Genomic DNA, 22444 nt, shown 5'->3' on the forward strand with positions numbered 1-22444 from the left:
AAACTGAGTATCACAGCAGCATAAAAGTTATTCCAGCAGAAAAAAAACCAATTTCAATGGTGCTGCGTGTACTTGTGCAACGACGATGCTACACCAAATATAATCTTCTTAACACATAGTGGATAAGGTTATTTCCTAGAAGGACGGGGTTTTACAGTAGAGATTTTCATCCCATGTTCCTCCATCCATTTTGTAGCTTCGCTTGGAGAGGTGAAGAAATGCGTTTTGGAGTCATACTGAATGCGCAATTTAGCTGGGAATAGCATGCTATATGGGATCTGCAAGTCTCTGAGAGAGTTTTTAACAGTGAAAAAGGTAGATCTTTGCTTTTGTATCTCGGTTGAGAAATCTTGGTAAATTGAGATCTTCACCCCATTAAAAGCCAAGTTAGGGGCAGTACGTGCTGCGCGAAGTATTTCAATCTTATCTCTGTAATTAAGCAGCTTTGCAATAAGGGGACGTGCATTAACCCCTGGTTTGGGTGGGCCCCCAGGAACCCGGTGTGCCCTTTCCACTGCAAAGACATGTGAGGGTTTCAGATCAGGCAAGTTGTCCTTTAGCCAGTCCTCTAGGAAAGTTTCTGGATCTCTGCCTTCCACTCTCTCAGGGAAACCGATGAATCTGAGGTTAGATCTTCTGGAGCGGTTCTCCAGGTCATCTATCTTTAATGTTTGCGATTCTGATGTCTGCTCTAGGGTAGCCTGTGTACGCTGCATAGGATTAACTATATCTTCTAGCTGCCCCACTCTGCGCTCTGCTTCCTTTGTTCTGTCCTTTAGTTTGCTAAAGTCATTTTTTAGGAAGGACATTTCTGCATGGATTGAATCTAATCTGGAGGTCAGTGACATTTGCAAGCCACGTATAGCCTCCAGCAGTTCTGCTCTTGTGGGCTCTGGTGTTTCTCCCCCACCTTCATCTGCGCCATTTTGGGCCTGTTCCCACTCCCTCTCTCCAACATCCCCCGCTCCCCTCCTCTTGTCTCTGGAGGGTAGGGGTTTTGGTACCTGTTCCGGAGGCTGGGGTGCGACATTCTCCTCTGCTGGAGCTTCTATTGCAGCCGGCGAGGCAGAGGAGGAGGCCTGTAAGGCGGATGAGCTGCAGGCCGCATTGTCCCCGGCGCCATCTTGCGGCTCCGTCCGCGCGAATCTCGCCAGCTTCTCCGCTGCGTCATAGACGACCGGTGGCCCATATTTGGTCATCTCCGGGTCCTGTGTCCGTTCCCCCTTCCGTGCAGCGGTTCGGGAAGGTCGGTAACGGCGTCTCCTGCTGCGATTTGCCAGGATTCTACCGCGGGTTCTCTGGAGCTGAGGAGAAGTGCGTCCTCACGCTTCCATCGCTGGCCACGCCCTCGCATAGACACCCTTGATAATTCATACTGTGTGTGCCACTGCCAGGCCCAGCACATTCAGTGACTACCTGTGTGTGTGACAGATGCACATTGTAATACCCATTACTGCATATACCTACCAACCTGTTGTTCACAGTGCACCCACCTACCTATGTGAGCTGAGCGCACGCAGTGTCTCTGTGCCTGTCCGCTACCTGTCTGTGTATGACAGGTGCACATTGTAATACCCATCACTGCATATACCTACCTTTGTGTTCAGTGCACCCACCTCATCACTGAATATACCTACCTGTTGTGTTCAGTGCACCCACCTACCTACGTGAGTGCACGCAGTGTGATATACCACTCCGTGCATACCTGTTAACTGCATCTGTGTGACTGCACATTGTATTAGTCAAGTCAGTGCATACCTTTCACTTCATTCCCCCCAATGTAGACAAAACAAAAGGCAGAGGCAGGCCACCTGGCAGGTCTGTTCGAGGTCGCGCTGTTGTGATTTTGTGCGGCCCTCGACCAAAGTACGGTGTTCAGAAGAAGGCACGTGCCATCAACCCCCAATATTGTCAAGACGTAGTTGACTATTTAACACAGAACATCTCATCTTTGTCAGCTTCCGCATGGAAGCGTGACATATCTTCCTCCTCCTGCTCTGATTCTGGCACCCCACTTAACACTCAGTCGGCCGCCACCACCAAAGTGCCATCACCCCAGGGCTCAGCGGTGTGGACATTTTTGTGTGTGTCTGCCTCAGATGAGAGCAGTGCCATCCTTGCTTTCTGCCACCGAAAATTGAGCCGTGGAAAGACCAAGACCCGCGTAGGGACAACTACCTTACGAAGGCACATGATTACAAAGCACAAACTGCAATGGGATGACCACCTGAGGAAAAGCAGCACACAAAAGCAAAGCCACACACCGCAGTGGAAGATACCAGGCCGGAATGTTTTCTCAAAAAAGGCGATACCTAAACTGTACCGTGATGTTGAAAGCAAGTGGTGACATCTCTGGCACACAGCGTTGGGTCAAGGGTCCATCTGACCACGGATGCCTGGTCTGAAAAGCACGCTCAGACCTGCCCCAAGACTAAGTCGCTCCCCACACAGCATATCTGCCCGCAGGCCACTTGACTGCCTTCTCTGCCACCACCAACAGGGTCCAGGACTCCAGGCAGATTCCTGAATTTTTAAGGCCGCAGGTAGCAGCGGTCGCTATAATAATTTTTCTGGTGCGTGTACATGCCTGCCTATTTTTCTGGCTGCACTGCGGCTGCAACAACAAAACAAAAGGCATGTACATGTGCCCATTCCCCTTCGTGATCATTACCTTGCCGCGGTGAAGGGGCTTGCATATCACAATGAAGCAATGACCGCCGGCTATATCAGTGTCTCGGGGGGGGGGGGGAGGGGGGTTTCACACCAAAGATAATAAGGTTGTTGCTTCATTGTGGACAGACCAAATTTGATCAGCTGGACAGTCACTGTTGTTCTATCATTGAGCTACCACATCCCGACGACCATATGGGCTTGAAAACCACCATGGCCTGCACTCTGGCCATGGTGCACACCAGTCCAGCACGGCCGTCACTGCGCAAACAGCTGTTTGCAGTGCATTACACAGTGAGTGGTGTGTCAGTGTGAAGCAGTACTCTAATTACACTCCCTGATTGATGTATACACATGCAAGATGTTTTAAAGCACTTTAGGCCTGCAATTTAGCATTCAGTGTGATTTCTGCCCTTAAAACACTGCTTTGCGTCCAATCTGGATTTTTCCGTGTATCCCACTCCGCCATGCCCCCTCCAGGTGTTAGACCCCATTGAAACATCATTTCCATCACTTTTGTGGCCAGCATAATTTTTTCTAGTTTTCAAAGTTTGCTTCCCCATTGAAGTTTATTTCGGTTCGCTAAAGTTCGCGCGAACCGAACCTTCGCGGTAGGTTCGCGAACCGATAAATCGGAGGTTCGGGCCATCTCTAGTAGGGGGTTGTAGGTGGCCAGGATACAACATGGGTTGAAAGCTCGGGCACCAATGAAGGCAGCAAAGTATTTCTGTTTGGCATCAGAGAGGGCAGTGTGGAATAATTACAGCTTGATCTTGTACTCCAGGAAGTCGGAGTTGAGGCGAGATTTCCACCATATGTGTAGCACGTGTCTCTTTATGGAGGTCACAAGTTAATTTAGTGTGCCAGTGTTGGGGGCTGAGGCGGTGGTTCATGTGAAAGATGGGAGGTGACATCATCTGAGGCAGATGACAAGGGATACACTGTTTGAAGCAGAAGCTTGGTTTGGGCAACTTAGGCTGGGTGTGGAGGAGGGGGTTGGCTAGTATGGTGGGGATGAGGCTATGCAGATCTCTTTGCCATCATCTAGGCAGGAGAGGGGGGCAGGAGGTGCTAGATAGAGAGAGGGTGAAGGTAAGGAGATGATGGTCAGAGAGGGGGAAGGATGAGATATCCAGTTTTTTGTGGAAAACAATTTTTATTTTTATAAAACATATAAACAAGACATAAGAACATACATCTGTATCCCTCCTTACCCTCCCCTCCCTAGTTGGTTCCGGTCTGAAGGAGCATCAAAGTTCATAGTCCACTAACAATTATGAAATCAGGATTATAGCATCTAAAAACTGCAGTTAAGCAGGTAAGAAAGACAATAGGAAATGTACATCATGTTTCTACATCAAAAACGCTTGGTTAGATAAAGAACACTCAGAGGCAGTACAGCAGAGAAATTATTTACATATCTAGTTTGAATTTAGACATCCACTTAGTTCATATCTTATAGAATTTCTTTGACGACCCTCTGTTAGTATATACACCCTTGTAGACAGGCAGATCACAGTTAATGGAGCAAATTACTTCTTGTGCGGTGGGAGCATCAATAGATTTCCACTTCAAAGCGATCTGCCTCCTAGCATAGAATAAAATCACTGCATAGGAATAGTTTCTTTTCTGTTATGATCATGTCTGCAGCGTTTACTGCTGGCTGCAGTGGTATTGTAACCCAAGCAGTTCTGATGTCATTACATGCATTTTCTTGCATAGTTTGGTTTGCACTTAAACTAGTTGCTGATTCCATCTGCAGTCACTCTGAAATTAATGACAGTTTAACATGCTCTTGTGTAAACAAACATTGTCTGCTGCAGTGGAGGGGCAGTCCCTTTCCTGCAGGCTGCATATCATTGTCTGCCTTTTCCTGCTATCAGCCTGTGATTAATTACCATTCACTTGTGTGGGAATCTGCAGGTCTGCTCCCATTGGATGACCTCAGTATAAAGAACTGCTTCCTGCAATGTCTCATGGGCTACCATAGTCTCAGATCCTGTCTGTTACTCTGCCCGTGCCCCACCTCGTTCCTAATCCGTGTGGACTGCGCTGACTCCTGCGAAGGGGTCAGCGAGTCCTCCTAGTTCTGCTCTTGTTTCTAGAAGTTGTTACTTTGCTTGTCTTGTGTCATATATTGGTTCATCGCCAATATATACGCATACTTGCACGTTTATTATTTTCCTTGTATTCGTGTTACGTTGATACATCAGTGTCGCTGATATATACGTACACAAACTGTTTATATCCTGTGTTCCGTTAGTTAGCGTTCCAGCACGCTGAGCTAGTTATCCTGTTCCTGGTCCTGTTTGTGGATTGCGTTCATCTCTGCGAAGAGATAGCGAATCCTTCTGAGTCCTGTTCCCTGTATTACTCCAGTCTTAGTCAGAGTTCCTGCTTATGTCATATATCGGTTCATTGCCGATATATACATATGTTAGTCAGACGTTACGAATAGTTTCATTGATAGCTGTAATTGTAATACGCTAGGAAATCATACTTATTGTATATTTATCTGTGTTACGTTCATCTATCTTGATCCTGCTATTTTCTGACTATCCTGTCCTGTCTTTGTGAGGCACGTCATCGCCGCAACGCATTGGCTGCCTCATTCCAGTCTGTCTGGTTTTGGACGCTTGCTGTCGCTAAGTAGCCGCTAGCTAGCAAGCGTTCATTCTGTCTACTTGTCCTGATCTCCTCAGTCCTGGTTTATGCGCTCAGCGCTACTTTGCGCTGAGACGTTATTACGAAAGTGTTGTTTGTGGCTGTTCGGATCTGCACCGGCTCTGTGCACCACAATCTCCTATTGGAGTCAGTCCTCTCCTCCACTAAACTGGGGATATCCTGATCCCTTGTGCTGGTGTGTGTACCTCCTTCACGTCAGCTTATGTGTTGTATGCTGACTGTGGAGATTACACCTCCAAGCTTAACATTTTCAGAGAGAGTTTTAACACTAAAGATGTTAAGTAACAGGCTTTTAGATGTGCTCGGAATGGGTGGGCTCACTAATTCAAAAAGCAGGCTATGAACACTTTCCCAATAATGTTTTATTTTGGAGCATGTCCAGAATATGTGTAGGAAATGAGCGTTGGAGTCACCACATCTCCAACATTTGTCTTCATGTTCAGGGTTAATCTTGGATAGCTTATATGGTGTAAAGTATACTTGATATAAGTATTTAATCGCAGATAACTTGTGTCGGGCTGCTATTGGAGTAGATATAAACAGAGAGATTGAGTCATTCCACTCAGTTTCTGTTAGGTCCGGTATTGTGTTTTTCCATAATTGGTAGGGTTTGGTTTTGCTCGTTGTTGGAGGTATCGAATGTCGAAGTTGGAGGTATCGAAAATACATTGAATTAAGAAGAGAGAATTGTTGTTTAAGTGTGTTAAATTGCTTAATCTCATCTCCCTCAACTACATCCCTGAGCCTCGTTATGCCCCTATTTACCCAAACCGATGGATCCGGAACAGACAGAAATTCGTTGAGTTTAGTATTATTCCATATTGGGGTGACTGGTGACCATTGACCTGTGCTGGATACAAAATGCCCAACATCTTCCCAAATTTGGACTGTGGTGATCATGGGTAAGGTAAGGGATGAGGATGCTTTAGGTCCTCTAAAGGGTAGGCTGGCTAGAGCTAATGGGGATCCTATGATTGCTGCCTCTAGTGCGGAGGCTGGATTGTAGGAAGATTGTTCGAACCACCAGTATATGGTAGGGAGCACAGCTGCCCAGTAGTAGAATTTCATTTTGGGTAGAGCAAGTCCCCCCTGATCAACCGGGAGTTGTAGATTGGACAAAGCTATCCGTGGAGAGGAGGATTTCCAAAGAAAGGAGGAAAACATGGAATCAAGTGTATGGAGAGTTTAAGGCTGATGTTAGGGACACATGAGGGTCAGCTAGATATAACAGCAGGTCGTCTGCATATAACGAAACTTTCTCATTGAGAGAACCTACTTACAGACCTATAATATCATGTTGAGATCGGAGTACTGCTGCCAGCGGCTCCATGGCCAGGGCAAATAGCCCTGGGGACAAGGGGCATCCCTGACAGGTGCCTCGCTCTAAGGAGAAAAAGGAGGATACCTGATTTCCAGTGCAGACTCTAGCTCTAGGGGAGTGGTAGAGTGCTTTAACATAAGTAATGAATTTAGGGCCTATGTTGAACTTTTTCAGGACTGCCCACAGGTAGGGCCATTCAACCGTGTCAAAGGCCTTTTCAGCGTCTAGGGAGGCAATAACTCTGGACTTGGAGTTAGTATGCTGTATAGATAAGTGAGTAAATAATCTGCGGAGATTGATATCGCATCCCTTCCCAGGGATAAAACCTGACTGGTCTCTGTGTATAATGGATGTAATGACTCCATTGAGTCGCATAGCAAGGATTTTGGCTAAGATTTTACTGTCAACGTTCAATAATGAGATGGGGCGATAAGATGAGCATAACATAGGATCTCATCCTGGCTTATGTATTACTGTAATAAGGGCTTCCGACATTGTCGGAGAGACATTACCCATAAGAAGAATTTCTTTATATACAGTTAGTAATTGAGAAGCAAATTGGCCTTTATAAGTGGAATATAGTTCGGATGGAAGCCCATCTAAGCCGGGAGCTTTTCCTTTCTTAAGAGAGAGAATGGCTTGGGTCACTTCAATAAGTGATATGTCTTCTTCTAACAAATTCATTTCGTCTGCACTAAGGACAGGAAGAGTAATGGTTTCTAGATAGGAATCTATCTCAGCAGGGGCCTTTGACACGGTTGAAGTGTATAATTTTTGATAGTAGGATCGAAATGCATTATTAATATCTCCCGGATGTGTGATCACAGTGCCATCATCCGCTCTTAATTGTGCAATTTGTGTGGTAGAATGGTCCTGTCCAATCAAATGAGCAAGTAATTTCCCAGTGCGGTCGCCATGTTCAAAGAGCCTAATTTTGTATAGCTGAATTTCTTGTTTTGTATTATCAATTTGCTTGCTTGAGAGTGATAGAAGCTGAGATTGCCACCGTTGATAAGTTTCAGGATTAGGGTTTGTTATATACTCCTGCTCAGCTTGTTTAGTTTTTTCCTCAATATTAGTTGTTATGATATTGGATTGACGTTTTTCCTCCGCTATACTGGAAATATATGCTCCACGTATTACTGTTTTATATGCATCCCAAGTGATCAGAGGGGGGACTGGGTCGTGAGTTAGGGAGTGGTGTTCCTTCATCCTGTCTTGAACTAAGTATTTAACTCTGGGCTCTAATAGCCAGTGAGGAGATAGTCTCCATATTATGGTGGATATCGAATTGCCCAGGTCTAAGGTTAGTAGTATCGGACTATGGGCTGAGATGCCTCGCGGTAGCAGGTGAATGTCATGAATCAATGACAGGGCAGGAGAGGATGCATAAACCAGATCAATCCTGGATAACGTACGGTATGAAGCAGAATGACAAGTGAATCCAGGTTCATCTGGGTGCTTCCACCTCCATACGTCCGTCAAAGAGTACGCCTGTGCCCAGTCCATAAGCATTGGAGAATTAGGTAATTTAGAATGTAAACGGTCTGCCTGTGTAGAGGGAACCATGTTGTAATCGCCTAGGAACAGGCAGTTAGAGGTGGAGTAGCTAAGGGACAGTTGAGCTAGGTCATGAAGTAAGTCTGTTGTGCCTGGAGGAGGGTTATATAACCCTACTAATATAATTTTAGTATTATGGAGTTTCCCATGGACTAATACGTATCTGCCAGTCATCAATCTTAAGGTCAAGGAGTTGAAAGGGGAGATTTTTCCTAATTAATACACTGACTCCCTTAGAGTAGGAGGAGTATGTAGAGTTATAGTAATGCCCCACCCAGGGTTTTTTAAGGGCGAGTATTTAACTCCCATGGAGATGAGTCTCTAGAAGAATGACTATATGTGGTGAGTATTTCTTAATATAGTTGAATACTAGTGATCTCTTAAAGGGAGAGTTTAAGCCTCTGGTGTTCCAAAGTATACAATCAATTCGTTCACGCTTAGGTGCCATTTGTAAAAATATTGCCGTTGTAAAAAAGTATCATGCTTATATGGGCTATGTATAATGCCTGAAGAATAGAACCGGTGTTTACCCCTAGGAACCAAGTAGGACCCCCACCCTGCATCTTCACCCAAACTGAAGCTGCCTTAATCCCTAACCCAGTTATATATAAGGTATTCCCTTCCCCTCCCCCTCCCTCTCAACCTTTCTCTTCCCTATATAGCTAAGCTATTAAAAGTGTCGTGTAGTATAGTAGTGTAAATAAGGATTCTGACTGGGGCAGTCGTCCTCATATCGGGTGAGCTCCACCACCCAACCTCTCGCAAATTAAATATTGGGGGTGTATATCTTAAACGTTGCGAAATATAATAACAATGCATGAGCTGAATGTGCAGTTCTGTGTCTTACTACGTATATAAATAGGAGTGTCACTCGGCAGAGGATCTAATCAGCACTCCCTGCATAGAATAGGATCATCCCAGCATGGCGGTGTTCTTTTTTCAGTTTGCCTGGAAAGTCTTTGTGCGCACCTGTCGGCTAATTATCCACCAACGAAAGATGCACCTCTGAGTTAATGAAGAGGATATTCTTATATAGTTTATTTCCCAATCACTATGAAGCGGTGGGGAAATGGTGCTATGTTACAGCAACGTATTAATATTAATGCTAAGAAGGAGAATCAGAGTCTGAGATTTATCGCCATCTACTGGTTGCATCTTATAATATTCTCATCGTGCGCGAGTAATGACTGAGAAGTACGACATGCTGGAAGACCACCATGTTGGGACGTAGAGTACAGGAGCGGCAGTTACATCAATATGATGGGTAAAAGAAAACTTCCCTGGGAAGCATTCCCATCATCCCAGAGTACCAGGAGTTCATAAGGGGATTATAGCTGGCAGCTTAGAGTGACATGGCTTAGTTCTAACCTCTAGCGATTGTTTAGTAGGACATTAATCAATGATATGATCAGGGGGATGGGATCAAGGGCACCAGCACAGTGACGGGGTACCACACACAAAACCGGGGTATGAACTAACATTTATAGGGTTAGCACAGTGACGGGGAATCGCGCGTGGACCGAGGTATGAGCCGGCACATCTCAATCCCACCCCCCGCGTGGCAGCACATTGAAGAAGTCCCGCCTCACCTCAGTTGTACTGAGTAACAGGAATGACAGAATATATAAAGTTCCAAATACTTTAGTTAGCAGCCATATCTAGTATTGTCGGATGTTCACTCCCTCCCACAGCAGACCACTAGTAGTTGAAAATTACATTGCAGTGACAAAAACGAGTAGGGCATTAAAAAGTGTCATGCCGTTGTAAAGATATCCAGGCATACAGAGCAGCAGCATAAGTGTGGAAGAAAGCGCGCGCATAATTTAAAGAAAAAAAAAATAGTACCGGTACAGAGCGCTGTATAGACATTAGGTATATACACATATAGCGATGGCACAGGGCGAGGAGAAATATATGCAACTAGGATATGTAATTTAGTGGTCTGCTGTTAGAGGGACGCCAACCATTATTGCAGCAATTGGAAGAAAACAGTTATATCTAGGGCAGTTGTATCAGGCATACAGGATAATCATTATAACCCTTATTAATGAGAGATAACATAATATAACATCATTTAGCAGTACTAGTGAGGCAGGATTAATAATAATGAGCCATATTAAAAAGAGTTTCCGTCAGGCATGTAGAGTGAGTGATAGGTACAACCAGGTCTATATAAATCGAAGGGTAGATGATGAAGTATATAGTCACTTGTATATAGAGGGAATGTTTATCTCCCACAAGTGTATGGAGAAGAAGGAAGGAGGACAGTACGTGTTTACGAAATGGCGGGAGGTAGCTCCTTTATGCAGTAGAGTTGCCGCCAAAAACGCCATCTTGAGCTGTTCGTTGGTTCCAAGAGGTGAAACGTTCCAGTATAAATAACAGGTTGAAGAGAGAACCTTCAAAGTATCCAGGGACATGGGAATAGGGAAGTTAAAAAAGCGGGGACAAAAAAAATAAAATAAATAAAACTAAGACTGTACGGGGCCGAGGAGAAAGCAGGCACATCCAGCATCATGCGTTAAAGAGATCCACAACAGTGGATTATAGGAGTGAACAAACCCCAAGAGTATGGGGAACAGTACTTACAGTTTATGTTGCATAGGAGCATTACCGTATATTCCGGCGTATAAGACGACTGGGCGTATAAGACAACCCCCAACTTTTACAGTTAAAATATAGAGTTTGGGATATACTCGCCTTATAAGACTACCCCTCTTCCAACGCACACCACATTAAAATTAACAAAAAAATCATATACTGGTTCTATATATGGACATATTCTGGTGCTGTACTGTATGTGTTACCCAGTATATAACAGTATAAAGTCAATTGACTGGTTGGATTGGTCAACTCTCCTTGTGTACTGGTTTATCAGAGCGGTATGGAAGAATAGAATGCGCTGTGCCCATAAAACACGCCTCTTTCACCTGTCTGGCCCGCCCTTGTATCCTATTTACCTCCTTCTCTGCCTCTCAGATCTTTCATATATGCGCATGCGCCACTTCACTACAGTCCTCAGCAGTGAGATCTGAGAGGTGGTAACAGGATAGGGCGTATCACCCGGTATCAATGACACCTGGCGTATAAGATGACACCCAACTTTTCAGAAGATTTTCAAGAGTTAAAAAGTAGTCTTATACGCAGGAATATACAGTAATTACTGCTGCTGGCGAGGTTGAGCTGGAATAGAATCTAGCCATTTAAAAGCCTCCTCCGGTTTTTCAAAGAAATGGGTATCCTCGTTGTGTTGGACCCTTAGTTTAGCAGGGAAAAGCATGGCATATTGAAGATCCCGTTCTCTAAGCTTCTCTTTAGCCTTCACAAAAGATTTCCTCAATTTCTGGGTGGCTGTTGAAAAATCCGGAAAAAGCATTATACGGTTATTTTCAAAGTTCAGATCTCCCTCTCGGCGTGCTGCAGAAAGAATAGCATCCCTGTCCTTATAGTGAAGGACTTTGAAAATGAGAGCTCGTGGTGGTGCCCCAGGGGGGGTTTTCTTGGTAGAGATTCGGTGAGCTCTCTCCACTGTAAAAAAGGGTGAGAAAGTATTGTCGGGAAGTAGCTTTTTTAGAAGGGTTTCAACGTAGGTAGTTGCATCTTTACCCTCCATTCCTTCTGGTAATCCGAGGAGTCTAATGTTGTTCCTTCGGTTGCGGTTTTCTGCATCCTCGGATCTGTCTTCCAGTGCTTTGAGGCGGTGTCGCATGTCTGGAATGGCTTGTTGTTCTATTGCAGAGATTCTATCTCGGATGGTAGACATGTCTTGTCGCAGGAGCCCCATGCCCACCTCCACATGATCTATCTTAGAGGTGAGGGTGGCTTGACAGACTTTAATGGCTTCCATCAGGGCCTCAACATAGGGAGGGGGGGTTTCCTGATCTTCCGTGTCGTCTACAGGCGACAATTCTGTCCCCTGCTTGTTTTTATTTCTGTTGGAGCTGGGAGTCTCCAGAGGGCAGTCTAGGGCACGATTCTTCTCCCCCTTCTCTTTCTCCTTATCTTTATTGCCCTTTGTGCGCTGAGCCATCGGATCTCCGTATGGGTGGAAGCGTGAGGAGGAAGAGAGATGGCTTCTGGCGGGACCAGGTTCCTGATCCCAGTCTGTGCTGTTAGAATCAATTTCACTGCGACAGTCGCCCGGAGGGTCACACCAATTAGCCAGCTTTAGCTCTGATCAGGCAAGGAATCAGCAGGATGAATTCAGGCTGTGGATGTTCAATCATTATTTCACAATTTATAATAAAGAGAACAAGGGCAGCGGAGCTCTCACACCACACGTCTTCTCAGCTCTACATCCAGGCCACGCCCACTGAGATATCCAGTTTAATGAGGGTGGTGGATTTTGAGAATAGGTCCAGAGTATGACCAGCAAGGTGGGTGGGGGTGTTAGTGCGCTGGGTGAGGCTGAGGGAGTTGGTGAATGAGAGTAGCTGAGCAGCAGGGGTGTTGAGCTCCTCCATGGGAATATGATACATGCGCACTGGTATATAATATTATTAGGGCTAGCTGGTTTGCTTCCTCTTACAAACAATATAAAATACAAAACAAGAAGTGGTGCTCACAGCTGGCAATACATTTATCCACCAGGGGACTGCACATTTCCAATGTTGAAACACAATAAAAGCCTATGGGGTTGCTTCACTAACGTAAATAGCGTGAGTAACCTGTTACTCATGCTACTTAAACAGTGCACCTTAATTTTTAGTCCCTGCATGCTACACACAAGGAGAGCGAGCTCAGCGCACGCTATACTGCTGTAATCAAGTGACCCAAATCAAAGTGCTGGGATCACACCCATTAAAGGGAACCAGAGACAAAGCACCCTCATGTATTTTACCATATATATCAGTGGGAACATTAGAGAAAACAGCTACCTTGCTTTCTGTTTCATTCTGCATTGCACAGCTTGCTTCTAATCAGCCCTGATAAAATCCCCGACAGAGCAATTTTGGGTACCTGGAGTTGGAGTCGGGAAAAAATACTCCAACTCCTAACAAATTTAAACTGTAATTAAAGTGCACCTGAACTCAGAACTTCCTCTCTGCTCTAAAAGATACACATCAGCATATTTACCTTTAAAGAAAAAAAAATGTCTTTGTTACAGCTGATACAAATCCTCAAATAAATCTGCAGTGTTTCTACTTCCTGATTCATGGAAGCAGACATAATGTTAACATTCTGTGCTTTCAAAAGAGCTTATCTTCCATCTCTGCCATGATAGCCATGTGACACAGGGGAGGGATCAAATTACAATTTGTGATTAGACACAGATGAGGGGGAATTAAACAGGCTAAACTCTCTAAATATATACAGCGTGCATTTCTCTGTTTTCCTTCTGTCCTGTGCAAGAGTTCAGGTCCTGAGAAAAGAGAAAAAATGATAAAATGTTCTATTTCTCAGATAATCTGTTATTTGCATTGCTGCAATTAAAGCAGTTGCCGTATTTTTGAAATCAAATATACATATCTGATTGTTACTGTATATCTGGCGTGTACACATCACATCTTTTATATTTAATCAATAACGGGCTTAATGTGAAGGAGCGGCCGCCATAAACGCCTTACATAGCAGTGCGCGTTGCTATTTAAGGAGTGTGCCTTCCTTAGTTATGCGCGTTGCTTACATAGCGGGCACATAAATGCACACAAATTACATAAATGCGGGCAGTCCTGTGAAGTATCCCGGCCGTTACTATGTCACTTAACATAGTTACTATGCATAATAATTATGCTAATTAACATAGTAACGGCCGCTAGTGAAGTTTCGCAGTCACATTTTAAGTTACGCATGTTGCTATGTAAGCAACGCGCGTAACTAAGGAAGGCATGCTCCTTACATAGCAACGTACCCTGCTATGTAAGGCGTGCATAGCGGCTGCCCCTTCACATTAGCAGTACAGGTTAAAGGGAAGGTTCAAGCAAAATATAAAAATGAGTTTTACTTACCTGGGGCTTCTACCAGCCCCATGCAGCCATCCTGTGCCCTCGTAGTCACTCACTGCTGCTCCAGTCCCCCGCTGGCAGCTTGCCACCTCAGAGGTCGGCGGGCCACATTGCGTACATTTTTACGCATTCCCGCTATTGCAGGAACATTAACACATACATTTTTACGCGTTACTGGTTCAATGCGTAAATGTACACAATGCGTCCCGCCGACCTCCGAGGTCGGCAAGCTGCCAGCGCAGGACTGGAGCAGCAGTGAGTGACTAAGAGGGCACAGGATGGCTGCATGGGGCTGGTAGAAGCCCCAGGTAAGTGAAACTCATTTTTTTATTTTGCTTGGACCTTCCCTTTAATTAATCAAGCCCAACATCTCTTCTGTAAGAATAAGGCTGACTGTTTAGTTGTGTCACTAGTAGGGATGGTCAACAAAATGCCAATAATTCTCCTCCACTGAGAATGTTGTGCACACTGAATGCAGAGGTGTTGTCTATCACCCATAAACCTGGTTCAGATCGTGCATGAAGAATGTGTAAGGCTGGTTCACACTCGTCAGTTTTTCTGTGCATTTTCTGCACAGGAAAACTGAGAATTAATCTTAATCAATGGGCTACCTCACACCTTAATGTGTTTTTTGCATGCAGGAAAACAATTGACAGTAATGCAGCACTAACAGGCAACTCATGCAGAAAACTGATAGACAAATGTGGCCCCAGCCTAATAGAGGAAGTATTCTCTCATTCCCCTGCAGAGTACCTGCACATCACTCTTACATGTACCCACAGTTAGATTGCCAAGGGCCTGATTAATGATCTTTGTTCTTGTCTGCACCCCTCAACAAGTACTCTTACCAAGGATTAGTTTTGACTTCTATTTAACAGCTACTCTACAGCAATATCTTCAGTTTAGTTAAAGGACAACTGTAGTGAGGTATATGGAGGCTGCCATATTTATTTCCTTTTAAGCAATACCAGTTGCCTGACTATCCTGCTGCTCCTCTGCCTCTAACATGTTCAGCCATAGACCCTGAACAAGCATGCAGCAGATCATGTGTTTCTGACATTTTTGTCGGATCTGACAAGATTAGCTACATGCTTGTTTCAGGCGTGATTTAGACACCACTGCAACCAAATAGATCAACAGGGCTGCCAGGCACTCTGGTATTGGTTAAAAATAAATAAATATGGCAGCCTCCATACACCTCTCACTACAGTTGCCCTTTAAATGGGTTCCGTGGCATGTATAAATGAACATAAACTGATACTTACCTGGGGCTTCTATTGCCCCCCTGCAGCTGTAATGTCCCACGCCATCCTCCTACCATCCTCGGTTCCCCGATGACGTTCCCGGTCTAATATTCGTCTAAATAGACGATTAAAACTCTCTTCCACGCGCGTCATTGGGAGCCAGCGCAGTAAGCTCCCGATGAGGCACGGGGAGCGAGCACGCGCACGTGTTGTTACAGCAAAAATTAGACCGGCGTCGGGGAACGGAGGATCGCAGGAGGATGGCGCAGAACATTACAGCTTCAAGGAGGCAATAGAAGCCCCAGTTAAGTGGCAGCTTTTTTTTTTTTTTACGCATTCCACAGAACCCCTTTAAAATACATCTCTGGTGTACATAAACCACAGAGGTACGCTAATGCTTACATTTTGAATGTCCCAAATCCTTGAATGTTTTATAAGATTCACTGGAACCCCATATTAGCATGGTTCTGGTGCATAAACCTACCCCTTTGCAGAAAATGCCCGGGCCTTTTCTATATCAGATATAGAAAAGGCAGAGGCCTGTTTCTGCAAGGTGGCAGGGCTATGCACTGGATCCCGGCTGATATGGTGCACTTAAACAGATAACATGCTGGGGAATTCAAGTTGGCAGTGACAGGGTGGGGTGACTGACAGGGTAAAGTGTCAGCTTCCTGGCCAGGACCTTTTTGCTCCCAAATACAGAGGCCATCTTAATATAGCTTTGGCACTGATGAAATGATTTTTATGTTACATACTTTTAATGAAAAATATTGTTATGTGCAAATTAGAGGAGTCTAAGTCGAGGAGTCAGAGTTGGAGTTGGTGGAATCATAAACTGAGGAGTCGGAGTTTGATGATTTTTCTACCGACTCCACAGCCCTGTCAATTTGACCATCGATATACAGCAGATTTGATTACTGTGATTGAATCTGCTGTGAAATCAGTAACGCAAATGTTGCCTGATCGATCTCCATCTGAAATCAATGGACTCAGTCGATCAAATAATACGGAAAATTTTGCTCGATCGCCAGAGGGTCAAGAGTACGCAGCTAGTGGCGGTTAATTCAGTGATGACCAATGCAGAATAGCAGCAGTACTCTCACCTGTCTGGTTGGCGTCCTCCCGGGTCCGGTGCTTTAAGTTTGTGCAGCAGGTTTCCTCCTTTCTTCTGCATACACACTGTACATAGCTGTAGCGTTTGATGGACGTATGTATTTTTTCAACCAAAATAACTGTAACTATGTATCTAGTTTGTCACATGATCAGGAAGAGAAAAGGGACACTGGGAGGTGGAGGACACTTTGCTGCATGAAGTTAAAGCACCAGTCCCAGGATGTAGGGCTGAACGATCTATCGTTTGTAGACCGAAATCGCAATTTAGGACAAGACTATTAAAGCTGCTGTATTTTTTAGGTTAGGCTTTTTAAGGAAAATGATCCCGGTGCTCGATAACGGGTCAGTCCAGTGAGTCCCATCCAGAATCTACAATCCAATTTTTTAAAAATGCATGAGATGCATGTCAATCTGCCCGGCGTTCGTTCTCTGCTGCCCGCCCCCCTTGCATGTCTGTCCTCTACCCCGCCCTGCATGTCCATGTGCCCCCCCCTTATGTCTATCTGCCCAGTGATCGTCCTCTGCCCCCCCTCCCCCCGCATGTCCACCCTCTGACCCCCTCGCATGTCCAGCTGCCCAGTGATCCTCATCTGCTCCCCCCCCCCCCCCGTATGTCCATCCGCCCGGTGTTCATTATCTGCTGCCCCCCTCTCCCCCTGCATGTCCACCCTCTACCCCTTCCTGCATGTCCATCTGCCCAGTGATCGTCCTCTGCCCCCCTCGCATGTCCAGCTTCTCAGTGATCGTCACAGGCGGATACAAGGAGTCGGTGGAAATGTTCGCACACTATCTGAACTGATCCACCAGTCAGATGGGGGTCACTGCCCCAGAACTGCCAATCAGCATGCCTCTCTTCTCTGCTCCATCTTCTAATTGGACCCGATGGTCTTGGAGGCGGGAATATTGGGTCCAATTAGAAGATGGAGCAGAGACGAGAGTAGCACTAATTCACAGTTCTGTGGCAGCGCCCCCTGCCTGATTGGTGGATTGGTTCAGATAATGTAGTGGTGTAGTGTACGAATACTTTTCACTGGCTGCTTGCATCCGCCTGTGTACCCCAGGCCAGGGGCAGAGGACGATCATCGGGCAGCTGGACATGCGAGGGGGTGGAGGGTGGCAGTGGACGATCACCAGGCAGTTGGACATGCGGGGGGTGGGGCAGAAGCTGGACATTTTGGGGCAGAGGATGATCACCAGACAGCTTGACATGCGAGTGGGGGGGGAGGCAGAGGGTGGATATGGGGGAGCAGAGGACGAACATTAGTCAGCTAGACATGCGGGGGAAAGAGGGGGGTGGATAGGACAATCACAGGGCAGCTAGACATGCGAGTGGGATGTCAGAGGGAGGACATGGGGAGCAGAGGACGATCACCGAGCAGCGAGACATGCAATGGGGGGGGCAGAGGGCGAACATGGTGGGGAAGTGGGCGATCACTCGGCAGCTATAGACATGCAAGGGGGTCAGAGGGCGGACATGGGGGGGCAGAGGACAATCGCCAGGCAGCTACTCATGCAGGGGGGCGGGGGCAGAGGACGATCACCAAGCAGCTTGACATGCAATGGGGAGGCAGAGGGCGGACATGGGGGGGGGCAGAGGACGATCACTGGGCAGCTGGACATGGACAATGCATGTTTGTAAATGTTACTGTACACTTGTGAATTTAGTGCTAAAGATTTGAAGAAAATTGTGAATCGAATCAAAATCATCATTTCTGAGTGAAAAATGGCAATTCAGCCTTTTCTTAAAGTTGTTTAGCCCTACTGGGAGGACACATGTCAGCAGAACAGGTGAGAGTACTTCTACCCGCCGGAGGAGCACACACCCACCAGCCATCCCTGGCCGAGTTAGCTAGCTAGAAGTGACCCATATAGCTTAGCTAACTTTGAGACCCAGTATAAATCCCTCCACTGCAATTCACCTAACCCTCCCCCCCACCCGGGTGCTTCTCCCTCCACATCTCCCCATCTGTCCCTGCATCTATTTATCCATCCCTCTACCACTCTATCATACCTCTCTCCCCCACATCTCCCCCGCATGTGTCCCCTCATTTATTTATCCATCCCTTCCTCCCTTCCTCTCCCGCTCTGCAATAGCAGGTGGATGGCACTGTCACTCACCCTGCCTCTCGCCCACTCAATTACCCACTCTGGTCTTCTCTGTTCACTGTACTGTTCACTGTACCGGGACACAGCATGATGAGCAGGAGAGGAAGGGAGGGTGGGATAGATAAATAGATGCAGAGGAAACATGGGGAGATGTGGGAGGGAGGGGTAGTATGATAGAGTGTAGAGGGAGTGAGAGACAGATAAATAGATACAATGACAGATAGGGAGATGCAGGGGGGAATTCACTCGGAGGGGGGGGGGGGGGTGAATTGTGGAGGGGGCTTTATACTGGGTCTCATATAGTTAGCTAAGCTATACGGGTCACTTCTAGTTAGCTGACTTATCTTTGGAACATAGAGTGCTCTAGAAAACTACACTGTGTTGGGCATACCGCTTTTAGCTTATTTTTCCTGCACGACAAAGTGCCGGGCATATACCGTTTAGGAGGTTAAGTGTTACCAACCTGTTGTGGTCACTGTACACCGATTGGTCACAGCAGAGGATGCTATATCTTTAGGTAACATTGGACTCTTTTGGCAGAGTGTCAAGCATGTGCACATAGCTGCAGTGGTAACAGGATGTGAGAAGGTGGGATCTGTCTGGGGTCTTCCCTCCCTGCAGAGTCGCCACCTTTAAGAATTCTACAGATCAAACTGTAACACCTTCTAGTTCCAAGGTCTCCCTCCCTACCCAGTGTGCAGATATTTGGTTCTTTGTTGGACAGTGGATATATATTTATTTATATATAGCTACAAAAGTATTAGTGGCTTCGGATCTCCATTTCACAAATGGATTGATTGGCTGATTTTGAGGATTTATAAAATAAGCATGCAAGGCAAAATATTTGTCAAGTAATTGGCTGCCTGTAATGAGCACAATATTCAACAGTTTAGGCTGAGAACTAGTATGAATGCCTGTGGCCTGCCAATAACTCTGAGATGGTGCAAATTTTATGCTAGTTATATGCAAAGCTATGCTGCTTTTGCACTTGGTCCATTTCCAGTATGTATAAACTTTGCATCAACTTGGAATTATCAGCAGCTCACTGACCATCCCTAATTGATATTTGTTCCTCCCCTCAGAATTCTCTAACAGGAAGTGATGATGTTTCTCTATTTGCAGCAGGAAATCCTGGTGTCAGGAACCTCACGGAGACTCGTCTCTCTGGATCCACAGATGGTACAACTGATGATGATGTCACTGGACAAGAGGCTCCTACAGATATACTGGTTACCCCAAATATTCACAAAGGCTCCATTCACCTGTCTAACTCCGAGGGGCTTCATATACAGCTGAGCTCCGTTATTGGTGGAGGGTCTCATTTCTGTTCCACGTGTGGAAAACGCTTTGTTTCAGAATCATATCTTGTCAGACATGAGAGAATTCACACTGGTGAAAAGCTCTATTCATGTGCTACGTGTGGGATTGTTTTGTTTGGAAATCAAATCTTGTCAGACATGAGAAATCTCACACTGGTGAAAAACCCTATTCATGTGGTGAGTGTGGGAAACGGTTTTCATTTAAATCAAATCTGGTCAGGCATAAGAGTTTTCACACTGGTGTGAAGTCCTATTCATGTGCTGAGTGTGGGAAATGTTTTGGTTGGAAATCATGTCTGGTCAGTCATGAGAGATCACACAGTGGTGAGAAACTCTATTCATGTACTGAGTGTGGGAAATCCTTTGTTAATAAATCATATCTGGTCAGACATGAGAGATATCATACTGGGGAGAAGCCATATTCATGTGCTGAGTGTGGGAAACATTTTATACAGAAAGCAGATCTTGTCAGACATGAGAGATTTCACACTGGTGAGAAGCCCTATTCATGTACTGAGTGTGGAAAATGTTTTGCACTTCATTCATACTTAGTCAAGCATAAAACAGGTCACACTGGTGAGAAGCCCTATTCATGTACTGAGTGTAGAAAAAGTTTTGCACGTAAGTCACAGCTTGTTAGCCATGAAAGATTTCACACTGGTGAGAAGCCCTATTCATGTACGGAGTGTGGGAAATGTTTTGCACATAAATCACAGCTTGTTAGCCATGAGAGATTTCACACTGGTGAGAAGCTCTATTCATGTATTGAGTGTAGGATATGTTTTGCACATAAATCACAGCTTCTTAGCCATGAAAGATCTCACACTGGTGAGAAGCCCTATTCATGTGCTGAGTGTGGGAAATGTTTTGCTCAGAAATCAAATCTTGTCGGACATGAGAAATCTCACACTGGTGAGAAGCCGTATTCATGTACTGAGTGTGGGAAATGTTTTGCTCGGAAATCACATCTTGTCGGACATGAGAGATCACACACTGGTGAGAAGCCCTATTCATGTTCTGAGTGTGGGGAATGTTTTGTACATAAAACACAGCTTGTTAGACATAAAATATCTCACACTGGTGAGAAGCCCTATTCGTGTGCTGATTGTGGGAAATGTTTTGCACATAAACCACAGCTTGTTAGACATGAAAGATCTCACACCGGTGAGAAGCCCTATTCATGTACTGAGTGTGGGAAATGTTTTGCTCAGACATCATATCTTGTCCGACATGAGAAAACTCACACTGGTGAGAAGCCCTATTCATGTGCTGAGTGTGGGGAATGTTTTGTACGGATAACACACCTTGTCACACACAAAAGGTCTCATACTGGTGAGAAGCCTTAGTCATGTGCTGAGTGTGGGCAATGTTTTGGAGAACTGTTAAAGAGAATCTGAAGCCACATTATAAATGGCTTTTTAGCTTATATTCAGCAGGGGCATGTTTTCCCCTACTAAAACGCTGATATCCCGCAGCATAACGAGTGGTCTTTACCCCCCAAATACCCCCTGCAAAATCCACGACTTTCTTGGTCGTGGATTTTGCTGCCCCTGTGCGCTTCCGTTTGAGGCAGGTCTATGAGCTGCAGCCCTGCCTCACACGTGTCTATCAGCAGCGGATCTCCGCCTCTCCCCCACCCCTCTCAGCGAAGGAAGACTGAGAGGGGCGGGGGAGAAGCGGAGATCCGCCGCTGACAGACGCGTGTGAGGCAGGGAAGCGCTCCCCGGGCACCACAGAGGGGATTTGGGGGGTAAAGACCACTCGTTATGCTGCGGGATAGCAGCGTTTTAGCAGGGGCAATCATGCCCCTGCTGAATATAAGCTAAAAATCCACTTTTAATCTGGCTTCAGATTCTCTTTAAATCCTTAACAAGCATAAAATATCACACTGTAGAGATGCCCTATTCATGTGCCGACTGTGTGAAATGTTTTAGGTATAGCTCAAATCTTCTCACACAGAGATTTCACACTGGCGAGAAGCCCTATTCATACGCTCTGTGTGTGAAAGCTTTTAGATGTTATTAATGGAGATAATACATAAACATTTTTTTTATGGCACGTGGAATTTTACACAGAATCCTGAGGACTCTTATGCTACTCAGTGCATTGGTTTGTAAAGCCTTAAAGTCCCTGTACTGAGGTGAAAGAATGAGATGCATATGGATACATACTGTATATTACTAAGCCTAGTTAGAATTTGCCTGTGTTCACATTTTTTTCCCATTGCAACAGTTAAAGTGGAACTGACCTCAAAATTTGATACTTTAAAAATATCTGATGTGCCGCTTAAAGTGGATCCGAGATGAACTTTTACTCATTGCATAATTGTGTTCCTTTCCTATTGTTTATAGGGCATTCCTCAAGCCAAATACTTTTTGTTTTTGTTTTAATACTCTAATTCCCTATAAACCAAGCCTCGCCCACAGCCTTTCAGAGAGCCTTGACACTGTAGCAAGGGCTCATGGGAGCTCAGTCTGGGCA

General features: G+C 45.5%; 1 protein-coding gene across 1 annotated transcript in view; it reads left to right on the top strand.

The window, feature by feature from the left end:
• The window catches only part of LOC137536809 (uncharacterized), a 245257-nt gene extending 223880 nt beyond the window's left edge, over positions 1–21377 (top strand). Inside the window, 2 exon segments of the mRNA XM_068259008.1 lie at positions 19767–20066; positions 20069–21377. Of these exon segments, the coding sequence (XP_068115109.1) occupies positions 19767–20066; positions 20069–21309 (1541 nt within the window). The 3' untranslated portion in view covers positions 21310–21377.
• The last annotated feature ends 1067 nt before the right edge of the window (positions 21378–22444 follow it).

Source organism: Hyperolius riggenbachi, chromosome 10, assembly GCF_040937935.1.
Source record: "Hyperolius riggenbachi isolate aHypRig1 chromosome 10, aHypRig1.pri, whole genome shotgun sequence".
In the NCBI taxonomy this organism is placed as follows: domain Eukaryota; kingdom Metazoa; phylum Chordata; class Amphibia; order Anura; family Hyperoliidae; genus Hyperolius; species Hyperolius riggenbachi.